General features: G+C 46.8%; 3 protein-coding genes across 5 annotated transcripts; 2 read left to right on the top strand and 1 right to left on the bottom strand.

Moving 5' to 3' along the window:
* Positions 1–121: 121 nt before the first annotated feature.
* On the bottom strand, positions 122–3721 carry LOC147137089 (uncharacterized). Its single transcript, XM_086050116.1, has 8 exons — positions 3553–3721; positions 3322–3443; positions 2261–2399; positions 2065–2186; positions 1513–1623; positions 655–761; positions 492–582; positions 122–356 (listed from the first exon to the last, which is right to left on the bottom strand). Exons 1-8 carry the CDS (start codon positions 3647–3649, stop codon positions 243–245), a joined length of 903 nt encoding a protein of 300 aa, XP_085906242.1. The 5' UTR covers positions 3650–3721; the 3' UTR covers positions 122–242.
* On the top strand, positions 3431–5954 carry haus2 (HAUS augmin like complex subunit 2). 3 transcript variants are annotated; one of them, XM_086050118.1, is made up of 7 exons: positions 3431–3594; positions 4660–4746; positions 4838–4936; positions 5003–5072; positions 5162–5294; positions 5399–5507; positions 5766–5954. In XM_086050118.1, exons 1-7 carry the CDS (start codon positions 3556–3558, stop codon positions 5880–5882), a joined length of 654 nt encoding a protein of 217 aa, XP_085906244.1. In that variant the 5' UTR covers positions 3431–3555; the 3' UTR covers positions 5883–5954. The 3 variants fall into 3 exon arrangements, with proteins under 3 accessions (XP_085906244.1, XP_085906245.1, XP_085906246.1); XM_086050119.1 differs by lacking the exon at positions 3431–3594 and adding an exon at positions 4161–4322; XM_086050120.1 differs by lacking the exon at positions 3431–3594 and adding an exon at positions 4180–4322 and having other exon boundaries at positions 4647–4746.
* Positions 5955–6087: 133 nt separating this feature from the next.
* LOC147137087 (amino acid transporter heavy chain SLC3A2-like) lies at positions 6088–13759 on the top strand. Its single transcript, XM_086050115.1, has 8 exons — positions 6088–7267; positions 8129–8319; positions 9750–9923; positions 10788–10885; positions 10960–11102; positions 11783–12092; positions 12398–12463; positions 13332–13759. Exons 1-8 carry the CDS (start codon positions 6879–6881, stop codon positions 13674–13676), a joined length of 1716 nt encoding a protein of 571 aa, XP_085906241.1. The 5' UTR covers positions 6088–6878; the 3' UTR covers positions 13677–13759.
* The last annotated feature ends 515 nt before the right edge of the window (positions 13760–14274 follow it).

Below are 14274 nucleotides of genomic sequence, written 5' to 3'. Positions count from 1 at the left end.
CCCTTGGCAAAATGACTGCGATTTGTCTGGGGTGATGTCATCACGTCATCCTCCGCTATCCCTTGGATATGAAGTGTCATTTCCAACCATTCAATGGTGAATGATTAAGATTCTAGTCAAGTAGCAAATAAACATTTTTTATTATTTTAGCAGACACCAACATGTGCATTTGCATTATTGTTGCTTATTTACGTGACGCACACACAAACACACACACTTGAGAAAAGAGTCCATGGTCCAGGTCATAAGACCTTATACAGGTGGATCTGTCGCAGATCCTCGGGGTCCGCGTCTTTCCCCACATATACGTGGTAGTCCAAAGGAAGCTCCTCCACCCAGCCGGCCGGCAGCCCCTCCTGATGGGCAAAAACAGGACGCACGGAAAAGAATCAATGCTGTAAATGTGTGTGAGGGCGGGGCAGGGGTGTCCATCTGAAGACCCCCTACCCGTCCCCTGCGGCTGCCGTCGAATCACAGAGCGTCAGCCTCACCTGCAGAGGGTGGAGGGCGTCGTGCAGACTGGGAACTGTCACCAGCAGAGAACCTCGTTTCCTGAACGTCTGCATGATGAACCTCCAGGCCCTGAATGGTGCATCTGTGTTAACTCTGCATTTGTCTTAATTGTGTGTGTCAATATTTTGACCTCGCCCGGACCTGACTTGCTCGCCGGGCTCCATGAAATACTCAAACACGTTGTTCATGACCACAACGTCGGCACTTTGCAGCAGAGCGTCCTGTGTGCACACGTCAGCGTGGACAATCTGAAGCACAAACACTCCGCAAATAAATAAGCGTACCGTCAAACAAAACATCCGAAAAATATATCTACTCTACATTAAAGCGGAAGTCAACCCAAACATATTTTTTTCAAGAATACTTTCCCAGCAGGCCCACGAGTTGAAACAGGGCATTCTGATTAATTTTTTTCTCGTTTATAGCCATCTCTGGGGCGGACATTTTGTCTTCTATCGACTGAAAATGACATCACAACTGCTCACAACGACCAATCACGGCTGAGGTGATTTCTGAATCTGAGCCGTGATTGGTCGTTGTGAGCAGTTGTGATGTCATTTTTAGTCGACAGAAGACAAAATGGCCACCCCCAGAGATGGCTAAAAACGAGTGGATTAACATTTAATCCAAAAACGCATTATTTATCAGAATGCACCATTTCAACTAGTGGGCTTGCATAGAACATTCCAAACTTTTTTTTTTTTTTTTCGCAAGAATGTTCATCTGGGGAAAAATGAGAAACCTTCCAAAGGGAGGATGCCGAGTGTGCAACATTTAACACATACGTATTATGCTATGAACAACACAAATACATTAAACATCACATAATCACAACTAAATATTCCATACATTATTAAACACCCCCCACAGATACATTAACATCCCATAATTAAACTAACAATACCATGACTACATCAAACATCCCATGTATAGAAGAACCCAACCATCCCCAACAACACACCGGACGCCATGCGCGCGCCAAGACTGAGACGGACCCACCTGGACTCTGGCGTCCATCCCGTACTTGAGTACCATTTTGTTCTGCAGGTGAACAAAGTCCTCGCTGAGCTCCACGCCAACCAGCCGGGACGCCGAGCTGTACACGTACCCCTGAACAACACGAGGGTGGGTGTATGGTGGCGTCAAAGACAAAGTGGATGGTTCGGAGTGGATATTGATATATGTGTTTGAAAGAGTGAAATGGCAAATGCGCTGTCACTTATATAACGCTTTTTCTACCTTGTGTACTATGGTACTAATATGCAAGTGCGAAAGGTAGACGTCAGTAGAAAAGTGGTATTTCAGTTTAGAAAGGGATGGGGGGGTTATTCAGTATGTCGGTTTGTATGAGTTAAGTCATGTGAAAGGGATGTACAGTATACTGCATCAGTGTGAAAGGGGTGTATGACGGTGTAAAAGATGTCTGAGAGGAGTATGTCGGGTGAAAACTGCTGCATGATTGTGTGAAAGGAAAAGACAAGAGTATTTTGGTTTGAGAACTAGATGCCGGTGTGAAAGGGGGCGTAGTGTATGCGCGTGTTGTCATCTGACCCCGTAGAGCACGGCACCCAGTCGTGACCCGACGTCCACCAGCGTGCGACCGCTCAGGTCCGGCAGAACGTTTTGGAACAAGAAGAGCAGCTCGCACATGGAGAACGAGTGCGACACAAAGTCTGTTCGTACACACAGCAAACAACTGTGGGTAAACGCTGCACCGCAATTGAGCGACGGCGACGGTTCCACGCACCCAGAGGCGCCGTGCTGCGTGATCCGCATTTGAGACAGTAGCATCGACTCATCCGTCCCGCCTCGCAGAGGGCGTCCACGTGCTCTTCGTCGTACAGGAAGGCGTCCACGTGGACGGCGGGACGCGGGCGCTGCTGCATCTGCAAGGTACAAGCACACGTACGGTATTTGGTAAGGGGTATTTGTCACTTTGGCATGTCATGGGAAAGGGATTTCTGTCAGTGTGAAACGGTTCAACTACAAGTTAAGAGCGTGTGTCAGTGTAAAAGGGGCATATGTCAGTTTGAAATGATGTCAGTGTGAAATGGGATATGCCAAAGGGAGATGACGGTGTGAAATGGGTGTACTGCATGTGTGATTGGGGAGTGTATGGGGACATATAACATTGCGAAATATGCTATTTATTATATACAGCAGTGTGAAAGGGCTACATGTCAGAGTAAAAGAGGTACATGTGGGTGTGAAGGCCAACATAAGTCAGTGCGAAAGTGTCAGTCTGTGTCAAAGGGGCCACATGTTGGTGTGAAAAGGCTGTAGTGTATGTCAGCGTGAACGGCGTATGTGCCATTGGGAATGGGTGAATGTAGATGGCAAAAGGTATACGTTTGATTGATTGAACATTTATATGTTCAATCAATCAAACGTATAATAATGTCTAATAATGTGTCTATACACATTATGAGAAAAACAAAATTTGGAAGGGGAAAGGAAAGAAAATCATTAGATGTCATTGATCAACTTTTTTGGAATGTTCAAAGATGTACAACACACATCAAGTCCTACTCCTTTGTTCACATCAAATTATTACACTAGTAGGTTATTTATATACAAAGAAGCACCCCAAAGTAGTACAAATACTATATATGCAATACATCCGTGTGCATGTCAGTGTGAATAGGGCTCTGCATATGCAGTGAAAGGCTGTATGACACTATGAAAAGGGTACAGGGTAGGTAAAAGGGTATACTGTACCTATGTGAAAGTCCTTCTGTTATACATGCATGCATGTCATTGCGAAAGGTGTGTATGCCCTTGTGAAAGAGGCATGGGTGCTTGAGGAACCTTGAGCAGAGCGTTGGCCTCACAAGGCAGCATGGCGTCGAGTGGCAGGCTGTCCCTGATGTCATCAGCGATGCACCTCAGGATGACTTGATTGTTGTCCACCAGCAGCTCATCGAGCTCCTCTGCAAGCGCAAGGCATTGTGGGTAGACGTCGTCAACAACAACTTGCCACGTGAGACGCTCCGGCAGCCGAAGCAAGCAAATGCGGCAGAAGGCGTCGCAGACCAGTACCTGATGTTCGGATCCAGTCGAGCAGCTTCGGCAGCTGAGAAGGTTCGACCCTCCTCAAAAGCTGCCGCAGCTCACTTTGAGCGTCACGCAAGTTCATCGTGGCTTCTACGCCGGCTGGTTACAACACTTCCGGCTTCTTTGCCGCGCCGCTCGTTGGACTCTTTTAATAGGCTCGTCGCCTTAAAATAGACAGTGGCGTCACCAAGAGACCCGGATGCTGCCGCGCTCAGTTTGAAACTACTATAAACGTTTATTTTATTTATTTATTTGACCAATAATGGAGTGTTGAACTCCATCTGACGGACATGTTGGATCACAAACACAGATTCGAAAATGTTCATCTAACTTTAAAAATTTAAGCAGAAAACGGAAGTATTTTTTTCACGCAAACTTTATTGATATTGATGAGAAGACGCCCCAAAACACAATTTCACGCCCAAGTAAGCAGCCCAGTTCATCAGAAATGATAAACATTAAGAGACATTGGGAAACTGAGGGGCTGTTCTGTTTTATTAAAACGATTTGTTTGTGCACATCATCAAATGAGCCGTCGCGAGTTGTTTTTGTCGTCACCATGCAGTTTTTACGGTGTCCTTCGGTTTGGGGGCGCTGTGGAGCGGCTACACCGTCTCTAAATACAGGAAGAAGAAGACAAACGGAAATAACAGTACAATAGTTTCAAACCGTCTGGCGGGCCCGAATTTCAACAAATGTTGGACAAATTTTGAACATTTAACTCCTCAGACCAACAAGTCTGCTGTTTTGCCACGGTGAGTCGTTTGTTGTTCATGTTTATTCTTTTGAGGAAAACTCGTTTTAATTAGTACCGACGCTTAGTTTTGACACTTTTTTTCACATTTTGTTTTTATGAGACGAAGCGTACTAAATATCAGCTTAGACTTTAACAAAAATAACAAGCACCCGTATGTTGCTCGCTGTAAAGTTACGATTCAGTGCTAAACAACTGTATAACCATACGATATACTTCCAATATGTCTTGTATTGTATTTTATTGCATTGCGTGTTTTCAAAAATGGTACTCCGTCAAACGTCACCCGATGACGTTTACGTGATTGAGCGTTACGTCACAGCAGTCTCCCTCCCCAGATGCCTCAAAGCACCGTGCCTCCCTTCAGTGTGACATCATCAGACGGACTGCTGTCCAAATGTGTGTCCAGTGGGGCAGTGTCTCAGGTCAGCCTGTTAGCATGTTGCTCTTGTTAACTTTTAGCGACTGGCATGTTACTGTAAATAAGAAGTCAATTAACTCACCCATGCCTTTCAGGAAGAACTCAAACCTGCCTACTCATCCCACAGCTCCGTCTTCTCCTCTCAGCTGCATGAAGCTGAGCAGCGGATCAAAATGCGGAAAGAGCTGGAGCAGGTAGGGCCACCCCTTTTGATTCATCATTCGCTGGTGACACCATCATCCTTGCTTTCTATGTTCTAGCTGCAGCTTGAGCTGGAGCTACTGAAGGAGGAGAAGAAGAACGCCAAGGTCACACATGTGTTCTACCTTGGTGAGGATTGAGGAGCACACCCGCACGTGTTGATGATTGGTGGGTTTCGGATCAGAAATTTGGAGAAGCAGCTTTTCCTGTCTCGACAGCTGCCAGGCTGCAGGCGCTGCAGACTTTCTGCACGCACCTGCAGGATGTCCTGAAGGACCACAAGCTTCTGGCCCAGCGCCTCACCAAGCCGCTGGGGGGCACCAACCTGCCCGTCCCGGCCCACCTGCACCGGTAGCGTCCGTGTCTGCGTCATACATGCTTGGACTCCTCGCAGGAGCCATTCAGATGTCCGTATTGTGTCGGCAGCAGGTCACATGTTGTTGCTGTTGCTCCAGGTTTGTGGTGCAAGTGATCCACATGGCGATGGACTTTGTGGAGACTTTGGATGAGAAGAGAAGCGCTGTTAGCAAACGTGCCGGCGCCACCACCGACCTGGATCAGCTGGTAGGAAATTTAGGCCAAAGGATGGGTTCCGTCATAGCTCGCACATTCGCTGTGGCATCAGTAGGCAGGACAAGATGCAATAATAGCAAACTATTATTTATATCAGTATACGTTTATTATTTATATCAATATAAATGTGTATTATATGCGTCAAGTGCGCAGGCATAACACAAGGCAGGTCGCAATCAGTCGCTACTGATGTGACTTTGCCGGCCGCTGTTTTGAACTGTGCTGTTTTGTCCTGCGTGTTTGTGTCAGAAAACGTCTGTCTCCCAACTCCTGGCTCTCGCCTCGGAGGAGGAGGCGTTGTCCAATCAGCTTCTTCGATGGAAGGACGTGTGCAACAGCCTGTCTAGTGACAGCTCATCCTCTTGACCTCACCGGCCTGCTTTTGTCCCTTGTCACCGCTTCTTCTTGTTTGTAATTAAATGACTTCTTAGATCTTTATTTTGGGCCCCACCAATGTAATTTGATTGATTGATTTTTATTGAACATATATATAAATCCAACATGAAGAAAAAAACAAAATCATAATAAAAGATCAATACTTATCTTAATTCCGTAAAGTTTATATGTTCAAGGAGAGTAGGGAGAAGTAAACAACTTGTCGAGTCCTACCCCTTGTTCACTAACGCAAAACTAAACTAAAAACACTTATTTCTTACATATATACAAAGTAAACACTATAAATAGAAACAAAAAAGTAAGAATGCAAACAGACATGGCCTGATTATACACGTTTATAGATAATCATATTCAAAAACCTAAAGACAGTAAGTTAAGAGATTCACTTTCCTTTCATGTGTCTATACATGATTTATATATTTTTGTAATACTAGAATTTTTTTTCACCCTGTGGCCACTAGAGAACACACAAAATACAGTTCACTGAGAAAACCCAAATAGATTTTGTATTCAAAATTGAAACTGCTTGATTTTGGATCTTTATTGAGGGCGGGTTATTTTCAAGGTGTTTAAAGAATATTATAGGGTCGGTGCGGTTAAAACCGCCAGAAAAGAAAGATTGTTAATTGATGCGGTTGTAGCAACGCGGAAATGTGAGTTTTACTGTTTCGGTCAGTTTGCTATGTTTTTTTTAACATGACTATTAATTACCACGCATTAAGCAACATCAGTCAGGAGGTATGGATGAAATTTAATAGTCAAAGTAAAAAAAAATTTATATATACGTGGGTGAAAACAAAAATCAGGTAAATGGTTGACGGACATTACCGAACGGTAGCTGACTGTTCCCGGCGGCCTTGAACGCAGCACCTACTTGCTTCTCTTTATCCTCAACGCCCGCTAAGCAGAGCACCACCATTATCGTCACGTATCCTTTCCTTCTGTGCTTCCCCAACCGGAGCCGCCATGGACCAGAACAAAGACCGCACCCTGACCGGGGACCAGTCCCTGACCGGGGACCAGTCCATCGCGGAAGGTCGGGACGCGGCGGGCGAAGTCGACGAAGCTCCACCGAAGCAGCCCGAAGCTCGGCGCGACGAGGCTTCGGATGCTGATGCGACGGAGGCCGACGTGAGCGAGGTGCTTCTGGACCGCCACGACGAACTGGACGCGGATGCCGAGAAGCAGCAGCGACAGGGGGAGGACAACCAGGACAAGCGAGTCATGAACGGAGCAGGAGAGGCGCAGCCGGAGAAGAACGGCTGCGTGAAGGTGAAGATGGAGGCTGAGGAGCAGGAGGAGAAGTTCACCGGGTTGAACAAAGAGGAGCTGCTGCGAGTGGCGGGCACGCCCGGGTACGAACACTGATGCGCTTAGTTAGAAATCATCTTCTAGAAATAATCACAAGAAGAACAAGATGCATTTTTTGTTTTTGTCTCATTAGCATGAAAGCGACCAATTGAAGGAGTGTGTGAAAGAAGCGTTTGGTCTTTTTGTGTGTGTGTGTGTGTGTGGGGGGGGGGGTGTTGTTTCTTTGCCTTTTGCGTTTTAATTCGTTCCGAGACCACGCTCGTAACAGGGCCCAGGTAACGGCCAATCACGGCTGACCTGTTTTCTGAAGCTATGCCATGATTGGTCATTACCTGAGCAGTTGTGATGTCAATTTCAGGCGACAGAAGTGACAAAATGGCCGCCCCCTGAGATGGCCAAAAAGAGGTGGATTTTGCTACTTAACTCATATTCAACAAACGCAATATTAATCAGAATGCCGTGTTTCAATTAGTGGGCCTACTGTGAACATATCCTTGAAAAAAAACATGTCTGGGTTGATTTCCACTTTAAAGACGCAGTCAATTTTTCAAATATGTATTATGCGCCCCCACTAGTCTGAAGACGGCAAGGGGCGGCCGTTTTGCCACTTGCTCTCGACTGAAAATGACATCACAGGTGCTCAGGTCACGACCCATCACGGCTCATCCGTACTCTGAGTTTGCTTATTTGACGTTTGCGACCGTCTGATTAAAGTACTCGACAATACGGTATTTAATTGAACCAGACAGTGAACCGCTAGCTTAGCTGGTCGTTGTGAAAGGGGCTACGTTAGCAGCGTTACGTCATTGAGGCTGGCAAATGCTCAGGTGGGTTTCATCCGGCAACAAAAAAAAGCTGTCTTGGACGCTTGTGTGAAAGGGCGTACTTGTGTGCCCCGGTTGCAGGTGGGTGCGCACTCGCTGGGCCCTGCTGGTTCTCTTCTGGCTAGGCTGGCTGGGCATGCTGGGGGGCGCCGTGCTCCTCATCCTGCAGGCGCCGCGCTGCCAAGACCTGCCCACCACCCACTGGTGGAACCGCGGGGCGCTCTACCACGTGCCCAGCGTGCACGCCTTCACCCAAGCCGGGGACATCAAAGGTAATCGCCATGCACGAAGGGTAGCGCGAGCCGTCGGCATCGCGCGTTCGAGGTCGCCTTGAGCGCGTTGGCGACGCACTGTATATTCATGATGGGCGGTCAAATGATTAATCGCGATTAATCGCAAATACGGACTTTTACGTAGTTTTACTCAAAAACAGCCAAATTCTATATTTGTCGTACATCTTTGGTGTATCGTTCAAATGTTGTATTTTACAGGAAAAGAATCGTATTCAAGGATCAAAGAAAGTTGTTTGAGTTGAAATATACTTTTTTCCACATTAATTCCTAGATTTTACTCAAGTAAATAACGGTTCAAAGCTTTGTAAAAAATGTAGTTGAAAAATGTGATTAATAGCGATTAATCTTTTGACAGCACTACGATAAATTTCAATGATTATTTCATATTTAGTGTGTTTACACTGAGCACAGGAGTGGATCCTCTGACAGGCGGAAAAAAAACTTTGAACATGGCTAGTCAATCCGGTGGTTGTGTTATTGGTTTGGCTAATGCTACATGCTGTCTTGGTTGACAGTTCAACAGATGTAAACAAGGCAATGCCCTCGCCATGATCCAACCGTTTTTTTGCTCAGTCCCGCCAAATATTGGAAGCTGGCTGTGTTAGAACTGGAAACGTGCCTCCAGAAACGCTTGGCTCACGTTCGGTCTGACTGCAGCGTTAGCGTTGAGTGAATCATAACATCCCTAATCCATACATAAGGCGCACTGTCGATTTTGGAGAACATTCAAGGATTTTACATGCTGTAATGGTCCGAAAAATACGGTAGTTTTTCGGGGGTGATGTTATGGGGTTATTTTAAATCTAACTGAATATTGTTGAAAAAAAAAAAAAAAGGTAATTTTCTTGTCTTATCTTGTTCAAGTCATTCCTTATGGAAGGATTTAACCAGACTTGCAAACAAATATCCGCAGCACGCTAAAATGGTCACAGATGATTGATCCATTTAAGTGGATAAAAGTAAAAAAAATGTTGAATGTCACACATTTAAAAAAATTAAATTAGTATGGGTCCAGTCGGGCCCGCGCCAGTGACGACGCTGGCTACCGGGCCACTGTTAATGTCGAACCATGTACTATCGGACAGCTGTCCCCTGGTCTCTGACCTGGTACCGGGTCACTCAGAGCAATTGGGGACAGGAAATGATAGTCTACTTTTATGTACGTTCCGAATATATGTAGCCTTTATAATTCGTGAATATATGGCAGCAGCGCCGTAACAGTGCACAGTGATTTGCTTGGGAACATATCCTGAAAAAAAAAAAGTTTGGGTTGACTAGCCCCCGTCACATTTTTTTCCCCTTGTTAGTTTTTGTTAACTATAACCGTGGCGTATTCAGCATGCCTGCGGTCGGCGCTACCGTGTTAGCATTCTGTGTGCTAAGCTAACGTCAGTCATCGTGTGTGTCAGGTGTGCGGCAGAAGGTGGACGCCTTGTCCCAGTTCAAGTTCAAAGGTTTGGTGATCGGGCCGGTCCACGTGGCCCCGCCCGACGATGCCGCCGCGCTGAGCTTTCAGGAGATCGCACCTGACGCTGGAAATCTGGAGCAGTTCAAGGACCTTGTGCGCGCGGCGCGCAGGAAGGGTGAGCGCACGCGCAAAAGGGGCGTTCGTCTTCTGGGGCGGGGACATAACAAGAGCTGAAATTGTAGTACAGTAAACCCTCGCTATTTGCCAGATTTTTTTTTTTTTTCCCTTTGGAGGGCGAATGCGTATTTGAATGACATTATCCTTGTTTTCTATGTTAACTTGTTCTGTAAAAAGGAAAACAAATACAAATGGCAAAAATCGGCCAATTATAAAAGAGCTGATTAGGGATAGTCCGATTATCGGCCGGGCCGATGATCGGCGCCGATATTCTGCATGTTGATCAATATCGGCATCGGCCTTTTTAAAATACTTGATGGCCGATAATAAATCAATTTAAAACTGTGTTGGAGTCAAAACAAAGATATGAGAAAGTTAAATTTTGTCATTTTGAAATAATTTCATTTACTGTCGAAAACTATATGGAGCCATTTTTTTTTTATAAGTTTTTTCATTTCACTTTTTAAAACATGCTGATGACCCTGGGTGCTCCCTGAACCTTTTGTTAGAAACAAAGATGTATATTGTCAAAAATGTATCGTAATAATACCAAAAAAAAAAAAAGCTACATTATGCAAATCTGAAAAATTGTTCAGTAAACATATGCTTAAAGACATTTCCACAAAGTTAGGATTTTTTTATCTTTTTATTTTGATGCCAATATTTTTTCTTTTTTATAAAAAATTTATATCGGCTCCAAATATCGGTTATCGGCCGCCTCGACTACTAATAAAACGGTACCGGCCCTGAAAAAAACATATCGGTCTATCTCTACAGCTGATGAATCGGTCTGGCCCTGGTTTTAAGCGCTAAGCGGTTCGTGGAACTTTTCGGTACCAATGCGTCTTCCTGATGCGCGCAGGCATGTCTGTGGTCCTGGATCTGACTCCAAACTACCGTGGCTCCAGCGGGTCCTGGTTCTCCAACACGAGCGTGACCATGGTGGCCGAGAAGCTGAAGGTGAGGCGGTGAGAGGAGTAACCGCTCGCCAGCAGGGGGCGCCGCCCGTGCCTGACACTTTTGCGTGTCCTCAGTCCGCGTTGGTGTTCTGGTTCAGCGAGGGCGTGGACGGCGTTCAGCTGGCGGACGTGGAGTACGTGGCCGCCGCCGTACCGTCTCTGTGGGCCGACATCCGGGCCATCGTCCAGAACGGGACCAACGAGCGGCCCACCAGGAGGTCAGAGTGACGTTCGGGAATGCTAACAAGTCTTCACCAGTGTTCAGAAAGCGTTCCTCGAGCCCGCCGCACACGGAACGACGCGACCGGACTCGACTCAACTGTCGCGCCGGGTGTGGGGGGGTGGCAACTACTCGAAAGAGTCGGTCACCGGTTAGCATTGGCGTCGCAATGTCACAGATGTGACAGCCAATCAAAATGCACATGCGCTTTCTCACGCACTCAAAAACCCGTCCGATGTTTGACGTATGACGGGACGGTTCATGAACGCGGCAGGGCAGCCTCTCCAAAAACACCCACACTCGCTACTTTGCTCTTTGTGGCTATGCGCTTCTTTTCTTCCGTGACAATCGTGCCATGTGTTTGTGGTTTGAATTCGTTTAAAGCAGCAATGGGCAAGAATTCAACCTTGATAATTTTGCTTCACAACCTTTTGGATGAAACACTGATTTACAAGTGGTTGACTTTTGTCAAAACACTACCGCTTTTGTCCACATGGCACCGCCATAATCAACAAAAACTGACACATGACACAGTTGCTTTAATTGTTCAGCCCTCGCGTATCTGTGTCGAGTGTGTCATTCCTGAGGAATTTCGGTGCAGTTTGAAGAGTGACCACATGTTGTAAGTCTGCCGGTGGCTTTATTCTGAAATGCTGACAGCGTCCTTCCTTCCCGCAGACTTCTGATGGGCGTGACCGAGCGGCGCTCAGCCGCAGCCGTGTCCGCCCTCCTGTCGTCCTCCGGCGTGGACCTCCTCAAGTCCGGGGTGCTCCTGGACGGAGACGCGTCTGAGCTGGCGCAGTCCGTCCTGCGCTTGTACGCCGCCCACTCTGCCACCCGGCTGGCCTGGAACCTGGGGGGGCGGGGCCAGGGTCACCTGGCCTCGCTGGTGGGCCCGGCGCTGGTGCCGTTGTACCAGCTGCTGCTCTTCACACTTCCCGGGACGCCCGTGCTCCAATACGGCGACGAGATCGGCCTGCTGGACGAGGTGAGCGTGGCAGCCTCCTGTCGCCAAAAGGTGGCGCTAGTCAAACTGCCTAATAACTCATGCTAGTCTGTGTTAACACGGCAGCTTTGCTTACCTTTTGGCTTTGACATGACAATGTTTCCGACATGTGTAACAGCTTGACAATATCAGATCTTCGCCCAACCTAGCTGCCAAGTCATGGTTGGTGTGGGGGCAAACTTATTTAAATGAGCCAAATTATGATGACGCAATTAACTGAATTTCAGAAGGGCTTAATGACTTGACTTTTTTTTTTTCACCGTTTTTTTTTTTGTTGTCTTTTTAAGGGCACAAAGTTTCCCATAATGATTTGGGACTCGCCCGAGGAGGAGGAGCTTAACGCAACTCTCAAGGTAAATGATTGCAAACACAAGAAGAGATGAGGAGGAAGAGGATTATGATGAAGGCGGTAGTGGTGATGATGACGAGGACGATGAAGAGTAGGAGGATGAGAACGTGATGCTGAGGATGGTAACGGAGGTGATGATGATGTTGCTAGCGATGAGTGAAGATACGTGGCTAATGATGAAGCTGATCAGGAAGAGGATTCGAATGACGATGAAGACGATGATGATGGTGATGATGATAATTATGAAGATAGGCTGATGAATATGAGGATTATTATGTTTATGGAGATGTTGGTGAGGATGATGTAGTGTGGGCGATGAAGATGATGGTGACAAAGATAACGTGGAGGAGGATGAAGATGATGAGATATGATGTGCCAATGAGGAAGATGAGGGGGATGATGATGATGATGAAAGGGGGTGAGGACAATTATGAAGATGACGATAGTGGTGATGATGCACAAGATGATTGTGACAGCAACGATGAGGTTAACACTGGAGATGATGAAGAGGGTGAGAGGATGATGATGGTGCAGGTGATGAAGAAAGTGGTGCTGTATGACGACGCTGATGAAGATGAGGATGCGGATTGTCACAGCAATGTTGATGAGGTCAACACTGGAAATGATGAAGATGGCGAGGATGATGACGGGGATGATGTTGAGGTTGATGAGGCTGAGGATGAAGATGGTGCAGCTGTTGAGGATGACGTTGATGAAGATGGTGAGGTTGATAGTGATGAAGATGCTGATTGTGACAATGTTGATGAGGTTTACATTTGATGATGATAATGATGATGATGATGGTGAGGTTGATGATGTGTTGTAGACGGTCAAGAGAACGATGACGTTGTCTCCCCCCTCCCTCCCCCCAGGAGGATGGCGCCCGCCGCGCTTGGTGTCGCGCGCTGGTGCGCAACCTGAGTGGCGCGCGCGCCAGGGAGCGCTCGCTGCTGATGGGGGACTTCGTGCCCCTGCTCAACTCGTCTTCGGAGCTGGCCTACGTCCGCTCGTGGGACCAGAACACTCGCTTCCTGGCCGCCTTCAACTGGGCCGACGGCGAGGCCCAGCTGGAGCCCGACCGCCGGGCTCTTCCGCCACTGGCCGAGGTGGTCCTCGCCACCGCCGGCGCCCTGACGGCGGGCGCCCGTGTGGACCCCGCCCGGCTGCGTCTGGGCGCCGGCCAAGCGGTGCTGCTCAAGTTTCCCTACGTCGGCTAGAAGCGTGACGTCAGCGGGTTTGTGTCTCGTTTTTGCGTGGTGAAAAAAAGTTCAATAAATGTCAATGTGACCTGCAGATGGCGCCAACTTGTCATCCGACTTCATTCGCGATGTTTCCTAATTCTGTTTAGTGATCATGATTTCTCACTGGCTAATGATTAATGCAAAGCGCTACTAGTTTGTGTGCTCAAATTACCATGAAATTTATATTATTATTATGAGGGTTAGGGTAAAAAACAAAAAAACTATCGACAATATGATGATTTCTCACACATTTGAAAGGATCTCTTCTCCAACTCCTAGAAAATCACAATGCCACGACACTACTGGTGAGCTCATATTTGAATAAACCCGCAAGTTACTCCTGTGGTCCTTGAAGGCTCCCACGTTGGTGAGTATTCAGAAATAGTTTTTGTTGAAGAGAAGCTTCGTCGGATTCGGTGTAAATTCAATGTTGTCAAATTGGAAGCAATTAGAGCAGAATTCCTGCTTTGTACATAAGTTACTAATTGTATCCAAATATACAGGTACAACTGAATAATTTATAGCTATATGCGATATTTAAGCATTTGTCGAATTAGATCACATAATTCAATCT

This window comes from Filicampus tigris, chromosome 13, assembly GCF_054856515.1.
Source record: "Filicampus tigris isolate MCC_2025a chromosome 13, RoL_Ftig_1.0, whole genome shotgun sequence".
In the NCBI taxonomy this organism is placed as follows: Eukaryota; Metazoa; Chordata; class Actinopteri; order Syngnathiformes; family Syngnathidae; genus Filicampus; species Filicampus tigris.
The sequence above is the reverse complement of the archived record's forward strand: the minus strand, read 5'-3'. Positions and strand labels throughout refer to the sequence as shown.